Source organism: Dromiciops gliroides, chromosome 2 (assembly GCF_019393635.1).
Source record: "Dromiciops gliroides isolate mDroGli1 chromosome 2, mDroGli1.pri, whole genome shotgun sequence".
Lineage (NCBI taxonomy): Eukaryota > Metazoa > Chordata > Mammalia > Microbiotheria > Microbiotheriidae > Dromiciops > Dromiciops gliroides.
Genome location: NC_057862.1, coordinates 463,924,052 through 463,938,191, shown reverse-complemented (window position 1 = coordinate 463,938,191; position 14,140 = coordinate 463,924,052). Strand labels below are relative to the sequence as shown.

The window sequence follows — 14,140 nt, the reverse complement described above, 5'->3', positions numbered from 1 at the left end:
GCAACATTCTGTAAATGATAGGGTCTCATTTGGGCACACCTGACATCAGGTACTAACAAGTGTGGTGGGGCTGCATTCCAGGAGGAAATAATGGGAACTATTACACACTGACTTAAGTCAGGTTTTGGGTATGACTTAAGAGCAGCATATGCTCAAAGAACTGGAGGAAGACTGAATGGTGGCACCTGCAGTTCTGGCCTGTCCACAAGTCCTGGAAAACTCCCCTTCCCCCCTCCCCCCTCCCCCCCCCATCCCATATATTCACAAAAAGTGAAGCAAAAATATACAGAAGGACAGAATCCACAAAGAAAAAAGATAGGTAAGAAGAGGCTGAAGGAAAAAATTACATTAATAGGCAGAGAGGACAGTGTGGAAAGAATGGCTGGAGACTGCATTTTGAGTTCTAAATTGGGAATACCCTAAAGGTTTTTTGTTTTAAATTTTCCTAGAGAAAGGCAATCTTGTAAGTACATTATTCTTAAAGGTAATATCCAGCAAACAGATAAGGCCATTCATAAAATATGCATCTTTTCTTGCTTCAGCTCACTTGTCACAATTAAAGGATGATTCCACTATTTAAGCATAAGTTGCAAATTGGTAACTTATTGCTATGGGAAAGGGATATACTTGATAGCTGTTGAGAGGTACTTCCAATTCAGAAATCCCATGATTCTAGGTTATATGTGCATTAGACCTTATTCAGCTTCAAAATCCAGGTGACTGTCACAAAGGAATTTGGAGGTCAGGGGTCCATCTTGCCCAGAGGAAAAGGAAAAGTGTGACAGTGGCTTTCACTGGTTCTGGACTATAAACAGCCCAAAGTGATGAAATCTGAAGCCCAAATAATAGGTGGAATCACTTTCAGTTGTCAATGAGCTGGAATACTACCAGATGGGTGTTTCATTCCTCATCCCAGTGTCACAATATAATCTCTATAACTTTCTGTACAACTTTACAACAGAATTGTACTTTGACTATTTGGATATCAGATTAAACTTTCAAAAAAGTCACACATAATTCAGGTCTACTTTTTTTTTCTACCAGTAAGAGTTCTGCTAAGTTACAAAACCCCATAATCACAGTGTTCAGTTTAAAAAAAAAAAAGAGAGAGAGAGAGAGAGAAAAAGAGAAACACTCAGTAATCCTAACTGTCAATGTTAATCAGAATCAAACTCCAGAATGCCATCGTTATTTGTTTTACCAATCTCAGTTTTTGATACAAACACCAACTGTTCACCCTACGGACTTTTTGCTATGCTGAGGTTGTGAAAAGTTGACGTACGATTCGTTGTCGCACAAAGGGATATATGTGTAGGGTACAGAGTGATATTGAACAGACAGTGAAGCATGATAGCCATTAGTTCTCTCCCTCGCCAGCATCCCCTTCATCACCTTGGTTTTCTGAAGTCCATAACTGTAAGAAGAAAAAAGAAAGATGTTTGCATTCATTTATGCAATTAGTCTGACATTCATGGCTCTCTACAAGCTGGCTTCAACCTACTTTTCCTAATCCCTTTTTCTGCTACTTCCTACCCTCACATTTTATACAAATCATAGTATCTTGAATGTGCCTTCATTCTTTCCTACTTCCACACCTCTGTGCTCATTCTATTCCCTCCACTGGGACTATGTCCTTCCCAACCAATTTTAGTTGCTGATCTTAATCATTCTTCAAAACCCAAAGGCCATTTCCTTCATGAAGTCCCCTCCCCCCCAATTCTTCTCCCCTCTCACCCAGAAATAATTTCTTATTTGATCTTGTAGCATACTTTATACTTCACTTACGCAATGCCTTATTTATCTTTTATTATTACACCAAATGTCAATAGATCTTGCTAACATAATGTTAATAATTTTTTTAGGATTCCAGCCTCTAGAAAAAATGGTGATAAAGAAACTCATAGGAAGTGCCATTAAACAGAATTAGTTGGGAGAGCAAAGTGTTCCAAAGTACAATCCAGATATCCATAGAGCCATAATACTTACAGTGAGATTGTCCCTGAGTAACTGCATGATCAGAGTACTATCTTTGTAAGATTCTTCATTCAGTGTATCCAGTTCAGCTATTGCTTCATCAAAGGCCTAAAACAAACTACAAGGATTTAGCACAGAATTCCTTGGCAAACATTCTCTTAGTTAAATTCACTTTTCTCCTTAGCCAAAACAATAATGAAAGCAGTCCTCCATTTGCACTTTTAGAATCTGGTGACAGCCCATGATACTCCTTACTAATTATATTAGCAAATGTCCCCTTAGGCACATTTACAGTCATCATTCCTCTAAAGGTAAGATATCTCTAAACCACAAAGTTCCTAGATGAAAACATTTCAAGAACTAGCTTCTTGCTTGCAAGCCAGCAAGAAACACTGCTAACAGCATGTGTTTTCTACCAGGCCCACTAGATTTGAGTTATACAAATGTTTTCAGTTTCTTTCATGATCTAATGGTCAAAGGCATGGATAGAAAGTTTGATGAAATTAAAATCTTTGAAGTGTTGAACGGAAACAGTAGTTATAAAACTCCTCCTAAATCTAATTCATAACTGAACATTTTTCAATATTCATTTTAATTCCAAGTTCCATTTTAAAGACGTTCTAAAGTAGCAGTGCATTTTTTGAAGAGTATTTCAACTATATGGAAGGGGCAGGTAGGTTATTTAAAACAGATCACAGGAGGTAATGAAGCGAGGGTGCAAAAACTAGTTAGACTAGCTTAATTTGACTTCACTTCTTGGTATGATGAAGATCATGCCTTTGACTCAGCCCCAGGGGAGAAACAGCCAAGCTGCTCCACCTGAGCTTCCATTCCAACAGTCTCAAATGACTCAATGGCACGTCTGCAACATTCAGCCCTTAGGTTGTGTACATTTCCTCCCCAAAGAACTCATGGAAGACTGTGTCAATGAAATACCTCAAAGAAGTTTCAGGTGGAAAAAAGTAAGTTATGAAACACTCCTTTCCTGCTGGTCAGTGACCTACTGAGAAACATGAAAAGGGCCCACTCACCGTTTTTGCCAGACTGCAAGCTTTCTCAGGTGAATTTAGTATTTCATAGTAAAAGACAGAGAAATTGAGAGCCAAGCCAAGTCGAATTGGGTGTGTGGGCTGCATTTCTTTCTTACTAATTTCAAATGCTTCCTGGTAAGCTTGTTGGGAGTTTGATACTGTGGCTAGAAAAGATTAAAAAAAATTTTTTAAAGCTGCATTCATTCACAAGTTAACAGCATCATAACTTAAGTTCTCACTTGGTCTGATAATATTTTGTCAAACTTGTTTTAGCCAAGTTGGTGACATCTTTTCCCCGCAAGTGTAGCTGACCAGTGACATCTACCACAGCCTGGTGCTGGTAGAACTGGTTATACTAGAAAGTCTAGGGCCTCCCCCTGCTACACATCTCTTTCAAAACGGACAGCTGAGTGGTGGGTCCACAGAAGCTAAGTTATACATCCATGAAATGTACTTTAGGTCATTTCTGAAAGGCCGGTCCAGAAAGAAAGGCTCAATGGCTTCCAATAGCACAAAGCATGACTGAGGATCAACAACCAGAATGACCTACCCAAAGTTTTATTCCCTGAACCGGCCCCGAGCGCACCGCCCCCCCCCCCCAAACAAAAAACAAGATAAATCTTCAGCCAACACAAGACAATAAAATTTGGGCTTCTTTGTGTTTTGTTTTTGGGGAAAATTATCAATTAGCTTTTAGCCCAAGATTAAAACTGGATAACAACTTCAGTTGGCCTTAAACCCACTGAAATGAGTTTAGCAAAAAATGAAGTATTTTGGGCCTTAGGGATACTATAGTTTCTGGTTTTCAGTAGCCAAAAACACCCAACAGTTTACTGCATTTCTTCAGTGTGTCCAGAACAGTTACAGGGTTCTTATACTACCATTACTGTTGCTGCATAGTTAACAATGGTGGTGTTTTATATGGCTAAGTACCTGGACTCATTCTGGACATTAGCATTTCAGTTCCTTAGGGAGCTTTCTCAGCCATTGGGGGGCTATGGGGTGAGGGTCGAACAATCACTTCTATCTTCCTTTCTGAGTATTTCTGGATAAGGGATTCAAGAAAACTTAAATTGTAGTTTTTGCCTTGATGTAATATTTTAAAAATGGAATCAAGTTTCCAAGGTCAGAGATGACTAATGTTTTTGCTAAATGCTTTTAAACATTTTCTTATCAATCTAGCTAACAAATATTTTTGTTTGTAAGCCAATGTCATGTTTTCAGAGCATAATTTGTGTATATATTAAGACAAATATTTAAACCTTGAAGTTTACTGCTGACACACACACAAAACACATGTAGAAGCTACAGAAACTATGGCAGAACTTTTTGCTGGGCTTTGGCAACCAATTTAATATTAAAAATAACAATAGCAGTAATAGTATTTATGTAGCACTTTAAGGCTTGCAAATCAATTTACAGGTTGTCATTTGAGCCTCAAAATAATATCATGAAGTATCATTATCCCCATTTTACAGATTAAGAAATTGAGGCTGAGGGAGGTTCAGTGACTTGCCTAGGGTCACAACAAAGCTAATAAATGTCTGAGGCAGGATTCAAATTCAGGGCTTCCTGAATCCAAGTCCAATATTATTATTCACTGTGCCATCTAGCTTTGTCTGGCCAATCCCACCCCTGCCCAGGATCCCATCACAGAACACAACTCCCATGATGTGGATCTCAGTATCTTGATAGCCCTTATATGAGACTACTCATTTATATATATATATATTTTTTAGTGAGGCAATTGGGATTAAGTGACTTGCCCAGGGTCACATAGCTATTAAGTGCTAAGTGTTTGAGGCTGGATTTGAACTCAGGTACTCCTGACTCCAGGGCCGGTACTCTATCCACTGAGCCACCTAGCTGCCCCTATATTAAATATTAAACATAAAAGTTTTATCTGTCTGAGGATGGCTTCTAATTTTTTTTTAAGTTTTGTGGATTGTATTTAAACAATTCAAGTATGTTTCCTAATTCTGAGATACTAAGTAGTGTAACACAATTGCCACTCAACTGAATGTGTACAAGAGTACCACGAAACTGATAATGAATATACCCTTGCATGGCTTCAGGTGCTAGAATTAGTGAGAATTGGTTATTACACAAAAATACAATACATTTTGAGATTTGCTGGATTAATGCTAATATCCTGCACAGCAATAATAGGCGCAAATTAATTAACTTTAGTTAGCTAGCATATAGTCTGACCTAGGGAATGAGGTCATAGTGTCATTACCAATTAATAACAAATGGGGCCAATTATCTTAGCCATCACTGATGATTTCAAGCTATCAAAAAACTTGCTAAAACCCCGATTCTAAAAAGAGATGCATCCAAATAAGATTTTCTGAAAGCAGTGTTACTAAATCAGATTTTAACTATTAAAATTATGGTATATGAATGTAATGAAATATTATTTTGCTATAAGAAATTATTAAATGGACTGTTTCAGAGAAACCTGGGGAAATGTATATGAAATGAAAGAGTAAAGTGAGCAGAAACAGGAGAACAATTTATATAACACCACTGTAAAGACAAACAATTTTGAAAGATTTATTTTTGGTTTTTTTTTGTTTTGTTTTTAGTGAGGCAAGTGGGGTTAAGTGACTTGCCCAGGGTCACACAGCTAGTAAGTGTTAAGTGACTGAGGCCGGATTTGAACTCAGGTACTCCTGACTCCAGGGCTGGTGCTCTATCCAATTTTGAAAGATTTAAAACCCAGCATCCAACCCCAATTCCCATTAAGGGCTGATGATTAGGTATGCTCTAAACTTCTGGGGCAGAGAAGTGACAGACTTGGTGAAGAGTAAGACAGACACTTTTCGGGACATGACCAAGAAAGGAATTTGTTTTGAATGACCATGCATATTTATTATAAGAATTTTGTGTTCCCTCACGATGGAGAGAGAAAATAAAATTTTAGAAGATTTTAACTTATATTTCATCGATGAGATAGATTTTTTGTCATTTCTGAAAAGTCAACAAGTAGATTAGCTTAACACTCAGTATAAACTTCAATGTTTTGAGTATCTGCTGACATATTTTCAGGGTCATTTGAAATTCTGAATACTACAAAGTGTTCATACTTTTCGTGCTTTATAATTTATAAAGCACTTGAATCAGTTAATAAACAAATATTTTAAAGTATCTACTATATTGCCGTGTATGGTGCTAAACATAAGAACACAAGGACAAAACTAAAATAATCTCTGCCCTTAAAGGAGCTTTTATTCTAACTTTCCTCAAAATAAGATTGGGAGGTGAATGGTGCATGTATTCTATTCTATTCTATTCTATTTATTTATTTTTAATTTTTGTGGGGCAATGAGGGTTAAGTGACTTGCCTAGGGTTGCTCAGCTATTAAGTGTCAAGTGTCTGAAGCCAGATTTGAACTCAGGTCCTCCTGAATCCAGGGCTGGTGTTCCCCCATGGTGCATGTATTTTAAGCCCCATTTTACAGTTAGGAAACTGAGACTTAAGAAATTTTTGACTTGCCTAAGGTCAAATGACTAATAATATCAGAGTAAGGTGTCTAAATTCTAGTCTCTCCTTACTCTAAGTCCAATATTTTCCGCACTGAACAAGATCCTATTTAAGTAGGCATGAATATATATATTTTTACTGACATATTCTGTTCTTACATTCCATATATTTCCCCCTATATCCCTTCCCTTCTCTACTTCCAAAGAGCTATCCCTTATGAGTTTTTTTAAAAGAGGAAAAGAAAATAAATGAACAAAATCAGTACAACAAAAAGTCTAATAAATTCCATAGTCTACACCTGTGACCCTTCCCCTCCAAATTCTGTAAACAAATAAGTATTTTTTCCTAAAACACAATATGATTCAAACTAGGTCCCAAGAATCTATCTGATAAAGACACTATAGTAGCTCCAATCTTGGTTATTTTTCTTTAAAACATCACTTACTTTGTTTATTGTCTCCAGATGCCACCTCTGAGAGATATCTGAAGTAATCACCTTTCATCTTTAAGTAGAAGACCTTACTTTCTGGTTGTGTGGCATTGAGAATAAGGTACTTGTCCAAGAGCTCCTGAAAAGACAACCAAATTCAAGATCAAGGATTTGAAATCTTATTGATGTTATTTTAATATAGAATTAAGATTTTTTTTTGGTTTTGTTTTTCTAGTGAGGCAATTGGGGTTAAGTGATTTGCCCAGGGTCACACAGCTAGTGAATGATAAGTGTCTGAGGCCGGATTTGAACTCAGGTCCTCCTGAATCCAGGGCCAGTGCTCTATCCACTGTGCCACCTAGCTGCCCCTTAGAATTAAGATATTTTAAAGCAACAAATCACTTCTTGTTAGAATCAACTTTGGTGATTTATTTTAAAGATACACTTTTTGGACAAAACACAGGCTAGAGTACAATTAATTTAGGAATACCATAGAGAGGATTCATGTACCCAATAAGGGATTTATTGACCTAAAAAAGGTTTTCTAAAGTCTCTTCCAACTTTGGGATTTCAATGAATCCTTTATCCCAGGTCAAAAAATGGTGAGACTACACACTTTCCATTAAAGATAATTTACAAGTTTCTTTCAATATGTCCTTTTCCATTTGAGGATTCCCTTAGGAGTTCAATCAAGCTTTATGGAGAATGCGCCTTCCTGAAATATAAGTGCTAAAATACTCAAGATCAAATGTTTTGCATGACCACACATGTATAACTTATATTGAATTGCTTGTGTTCTTAAGGGGGGAAGGGTAGGGAAGGAAGAGAATTTGGAACATAAAGGGTTTTTTTTTGTTTGTTTTTTTGGCAATTGGGGTTAAGTGACTTGCCCAGGGTCACACAGCTAGTAAGTGTTAAGTATCTGAGGTCGGATTTGAACTCAGGTCCTCCTGAATCCAGGGCCAGTGCTCTATCCACTGCGCCACTTAGCTGCTCCATAAAGTTTTAAAAATCAACATTAAAATTGCTTTTACATGTAATTTGGGAAAAAAAATAGAATTCTACATTAAAAAAATAAAATAAAATAAAATACTCAAGATCAGAGCTAGGACTAGAGGTAGGCAAGGCAGGTAAGGCTTCTTAGGGCCCAAGTACAAAATGCTCCAAAATTCCATTCTTCACAACCCATCAGCAATTAGTTTGTGACAAGTCAAGTGGCCTGTGTTATAAGGTAACAACCTGGTCACAACCTCCAATGTACAATCATACACAGGGATGTGTGATTTCCAAAAGCCAGTAGCAGGGCAAGGCCACAACTTTCAAGCCTGGTTTAGGCAACACGAATGCCTGATTCAGGTTGTTCAAACATAAGTTTCCTAGTTTGAAAAGGAAAATAAGGGCAAATTGCAAAAGTTTAACAGTAATTTTAATGCCCAATATTGGTAACATATATAGTAGAATACCATGGAGGGCAGAGAAAATGAACATTCCCTTTGTGACAGAGAAGTTTTGTATAGTTTCTAAAAAGGAAGCTGTCATTGGCAGAGCTATCCCTAGGGTACAATAAACTCCCTGAGACCCTGACCTGCTTGTAACTGGACAGTGGCTCAGGGACAGGTCCACCATCGGAGATGATGACTTCTTTTCCCCTTCAGGGCTGCCTGTAATGTTCATTTGAATCCAGTTTCATCCTCAATTCTTCCACTATCAAACATCAACTAGCAAGGAACCAAAATACAGACAAACCTAAACAATTTCTACCCTCAAGATATTCACACAGATAAGTGAATATAAGGTAATGGGAAAAAGGAGAAGAAAAAAAGGATCATGAAAAGCTTCATGTAGGATGTGGCACCCGAGCTCAGCTTGGATTCTAAGAGACAGAGTTGGAAAAAGAGTATACTCCAGGCAGGACAGTCTGTGCAAATAATGGCATCAGGCGGGAGATAGAATGCTAAGTTCAGTCAACAGTCAATAAATTGGTTTGGCTGGTACATAAAGTATGCAAAAAGGAGTAATAATAAGTCTGGAAAAGTAATTGGGAACCAGACTGTATAGGGATTCAAATCTCAGGCTGAAGTATTTGTTATTTTACCCTAGAGAATACAGGGGACCACTAAAGATTTTTCAAGAATGACACTGTCAGACTTCTGTTTTAGGGATATTAATTTGGCAGCTGCATGGATGGACTGGAGAGAAGAAACACTAAAAGAAGAATCAATTAGAAGGCTATTGTGATAAAGCCAGGTGACAGAGACTGATGTGAGATGTTGTGGACATCAATTTGACAAGATCTGGCAACTAGATGGATACAGAGGATGAGGGAGAGAAAAATAAAGTATCCCTTGAAAGATGGGGAACTGGGTATTTGAAAGGGGGGAAGTGACATCAACAGAAATGAGAGATTTAAAGGGGCAAGTTTAGTGGTAAAAATTATGTTCTGGACATTCTGAGTTTGAGATACTGTGAGCCATTCCAGTGGAGGTGTCCAGCAGTCACTGATGTTTTTTAGGAAATAGACCAGAGCTTTATGTCTAGGTTTGGGAGCCATCCTCAGAGAAGACCAATGAACCCATGCTAAGACTTTGCACTAGTATGCTTATAAAATTCTTCTCATTGGATATGTGGGGCAGTATTTGCTTCAGGTCTTATGTTTCTGCCAAAGACAGTACTCCCTATATGCAAAGAGCACATTTATAGTTATTATACAGTAATACATTATTTGTGTATGTGACACATTCTCCTACTGAACTATAAGCACCACAAAGGCAGAGAAAATGTCTTATTCATCCTTTATGTCATCCTTTGGTGACAAGCACAGTACTTTTTGTACAGTAGATACCTAACAAAATGTTGAATAGATGCTCAATTACCTATACCAAGATAATAGACACAAATGATCCCATGAGTAGGTGGTTCCTCACAACATTTATATTTGGCTTTGGAATGCTTTTTTGAATTTTAAGTTCTCACTCCATGCTGGGGATAACATTATCAGTCTAATGGTAAGCAAACTAATTATTTTCTCTCTCTCTCAACTCCTATTTGGTTTAACTCTTCACTGGGGAGGAAGAGATGATGATGAAAGGCTGCCTTTTCTGATGGATAGGCCTACAGTAGGAAGGAAAATGGGATCCTAAAATATAAAATCAAACATACTCTACAAAGTAAACAAGGGGGGAAAAAGATAAGGCTCCAAATTTGGTTACAAATGCTTCCATAGGTTTCTAATATAATCAGAAGCTTAAATCTAATTAGAAACCAGATCATTACCAGTGGAGACAGCATGAAGTAACTGAAATAACAAAGGATTTTAGAAGCAGAAGATGTGGGTTTGAGTCCCAACTCTGATATTTACTAGCTATACGATGTGGCCGTTAATCCTTAAGAGCTCAGTTTCTTCCTTTGTAAAATGGGGACAATAAACCCTGTACCAAATACCCCAGTTTGTTGCAATAATGCACTCTATAAACTTTTCATCTCTATGCAGATGTTAACTAGTGTTATTACCAGAACATCATTGCAGATATCCTGCAATTCTGCTTCGATTTTCTCACGGTACTCTCTGCCCATCTGCTGCTTCTTCTCACTCCTCTCTGTCTTCTGTTCAATGCTGGAAATCACTCGCCAGGAAGAACGTCGGGCACCTACCACATTCTTGTAGGCTACCGAAAGGAGGTTCCTCTCTTCATTGGACAATTCATGCCCTTGCTCAGTGACTGCCTTCATGGCAGCAGCCATGTCATCATAACGTTCAGCCTGCTCAGCGAGTTTCGCTTTCTGCACAAGCTCACTTTTATCCATGGTCATTCCCTAAGGCAAAGATACAGAAGAATAAATGTTAGATGGCCAGACACTACAGGGAATGAACCTGAACACTTCTTAGCTAACAGGTTTCATAGAATGTTGGAGGTAGAAGGGACTTTGATTCATAGAACATAGACCATTAGAGCTGGGAACCTCAGACACAGAATGTTAATACCAGATGGAAATGTAGAATAAAATCTTGGAGCTCAAAGGAACTTCAAAGATTTAGTTGAACCTGTCACATTTTACAGAGGAAGGCATTACAAGGCTCAAGGTCAAACACAAAGTCAGTGGCAAAACTACAATCAGAACCAAGGTTCCAAATGCTGTCCTAGCACCTGTTAAGTGTTTTTGAGGGTCTTTCGCAAAACTTTCTTAGGTAATGACAGAAGACAGTAGAGCTATCCAAATATGCATTTATTTGGAAAATGACCAAATAATACTAGATCCATTCAACTTGACCTATTTAGCAACTCCTACATCTTTTTGTTCCCAGATAACTTTAGAGAGAAGACTGATTTTGATCAAAGCTGATACAACAGAAAGGGTATGAAGATAAAAATTTAAGTATATTTATTACACCTAGATTTAACATTGAATCTGACTGCAAACAAGGGTATAGTGACAAAAATTTTCAAGCGGTGTATCTTTTAATACATTTCTGCATTGATGGGTATTGTGGTATAGTGAAAATAGTATTTGGCTAGGAGTTAGAGGATCCTGAATTGATCCCTGACTCTACCATTTACCAGTCATGTGACTATAGGCAAGTTACTAATCCAAACTGGGCTTCAGTAAAATGTAAAATGGACCACGTGGATCTTCTATTTGATCTTAAATATCAGGGAAGAAACTCTAGATAGTATCTCTTTCTTCCCCTTTTTTTTTGGTGAGGCAGTTGGGGTTAAGTGACTTGCCCAGAGTCATACAGCTAGTAAGTGTCAAGTGTCTGAGGTTGGATTTGAACTCAGGTTCTCCTAAATCCAAGGTCGGTGCTCGATCCACTGCGCCACCTAGCTGCCCCTAGATAGTATCTCTATAATAAAATGCTTAGCTACTATATATGTCTGGTGCTATCCTATACCTTATAATCCCAATTCATCTCTATGTCCAAAATAGGTCTCAACTTTTACCCAAACTGATTTCATTTATATCTATAGCTACTATATATAAAAATAGCAACTCACAAACAACAAGTGTTATGTAATCACTTTTTAGGCACCTACAATATGCCAATCATTGAACAAACAAAGCCAAAAATTAAATACTCCTTACCCTTAAGGAGCTTAAATTCTATTGCTTTATGAAGAACTAGCTTCACAATCATCCCATGAGGTAGGTCACACAAATATTCAAGACCAATTTTTTATAGATAAGGAAAGTGAGGTTCATAATTTAAATGATTTATCTGATCAAAAAATGAGGAGTGAAGCCAAGTGAAGCCTAAGACCAGTCTTCTGATGCCCACATCTTGTAGTCTTCCCATTATACAGTGTTGTCTCTTACCAATTTTACACAAAGTATAATATCTATCTCCACATCAACTGTACACAGGAATGTAGCTGTGAGTTCCCTTTTTTGAATCTGTGCCATTTAGCATGGTATTTAGCACATAGTTTTAAATATATATCATAATATAATATACAGCATTTAATAAATACCTGCTGACTGACTATAATGTTTACATCTAAACACAATCCACTGGCATTAGGTCTACTTGATTTAATAAATTTTTTAAGTGTCACTATGACTTTATGACTTAAAAGACCTAGAGTTAGAAAGTGCTACTATTCTGTGCTATTATTAACTGAACCAAAGAATGTTTATTTCCAGCATGTGGACCACTCAGTTAAAGGAAGCTGTAAGCCTGGTTCTCAACCAAGGAGGTAGAGATGTATCAGGTTTTTGTTTTGTTTTTTAAAACCTCTCTATTCCACTTGTCTCCCACCCTCTCATCACGTCCCCTCAATAAGTACATACCAAAAGTTAAGAGTTAGATTTAAAACCCTAGGTAACATGTCAAATAAGACTGGATATAGTTCAGTGGTCACAAAGTGTGCTCCAGGTACCCCCTAAGGATCTCTGATACCCTTTTAGGAGGTTAGCAAGGTCAAAACTATTTTCATAATAATGTTGAGATGTTCTGATTTCTAATATGGTAAATGTTGATAGTTATAACCCACATAAACAGAAGCTCTTTGGGGTTCTGAATAATTTTTAAAAGGGAGTCTTAGAACCAAAAAGGTTGAGAACTGCTGATTATGAGAACTGCCCTCATTTTATTAAGGCTTAAAAAAAAATACCTAAAAAAAAAAAAGTATAGGGGCAGCTAGATGGCACAGTGGTTAAAGCACCGGCCCTGGATTCAGGAGGACCTGAGTTCAAATCCGGCCTCAGACACTTAACACTTACTAGCTGTGTGACCCTGGGAAAGTCACTTAACCCCCATTACCTACCAAAAAAAAAAAAAAAAACCTATCATAACCACTTAACTGCTAACCCCTGCCCACTGAACCCTCCCTCATAATAAAGAAAAGCATTTAAGTAAAACCAACAAATATGGAAGCAGTATTTGACAGTGTATTTCACATTTTATAATCCACAGAATTCCCTTCCCTCGTGCCACACACACATTTTTACTAAGATAGAAGTGAGATTGGTTATTACAATTAATCAGGTCAACTGTCTTTTAGTGTTGTTTACATTACTGTTGTCATTGTGTAGTCTGTTCTAGTTTTCTTTACTTCATTCTGCAATGATTTATATCAGCTTTCCCATGTTGTTCTATATTCCTCAATGGGGTAATAACATTCCCTTACATTCAATATCAATTTTAAATCACTTTATATATATATATATTTTTTTTTGGGGGGGGGGTGAGGCAATTGGGGTTAAGTGACTTGCCCAGGGTCACACAGCCAGTAAGTGTTAAGTGTCTGAGGCCAGATTTGAACTCAGGTACTCCTGACTCCAGGGCCGGTGCTCTATCCACTGCACCATCTAGCTGCCCCTAATTTTAAATCACTTTAAATCCAGGATTCTTTTTTCTACCACTACAAATCCTATCATAAATATTTTGGGAGAAGTAGCATTTAAAAATCTACTTGAGATATAGTCCCAGCAGTTGTGACCCTCTCATTTTATAGAGGTCAAGAAAAATGAGGTGACATGGGGGCAGCTAGGTGGTGCAGTGGATAAAGCCCTGGATTCAGGAAGACCTGAGTTCAAATCCAACCTCAGACACTTGACACCTACTAGCTGTGTGACCCTGAGCAAGTCACTTAACCCTCATTGCCCTGAAAAAAAAAAAAGTGACGTGACTTGTCCAAGGTCATATAGGTTGGTAAAAAGCAGGGCTGAGGGGCAGCTAGGTGGCGCAGTGGATAGAGCACCGGTCCTGGAATCAGGAGT

General features: G+C 37.7%; 1 protein-coding gene across 2 annotated transcripts in view; it reads right to left on the bottom strand.

The window, feature by feature from the left end:
• Window positions 1-368: 368 nt before the first annotated feature.
• The window catches only part of YWHAB (tyrosine 3-monooxygenase/tryptophan 5-monooxygenase activation protein beta), a 124,924-nt gene continuing 111,152 nt past the window's right edge, over window positions 369-14,140 (bottom strand). For both annotated transcript variants that reach the window (XM_043980100.1, XM_043980099.1), the window contains exons 2-6: window positions 10,433-10,735; window positions 6,938-7,061; window positions 3,006-3,169; window positions 1,987-2,082; window positions 369-1,414 (exon numbers count right to left, since the gene is read on the bottom strand). In XM_043980100.1, the coding sequence (XP_043836035.1) occupies window positions 1,358-1,414; window positions 1,987-2,082; window positions 3,006-3,169; window positions 6,938-7,061; window positions 10,433-10,732 (741 nt within the window). In that variant the 5' untranslated portion in view covers window positions 10,733-10,735 and the 3' untranslated portion in view covers window positions 369-1,357. The remainder of the gene's footprint in view (window positions 1,415-1,986; window positions 2,083-3,005; window positions 3,170-6,937; window positions 7,062-10,432; window positions 10,736-14,140) is intronic.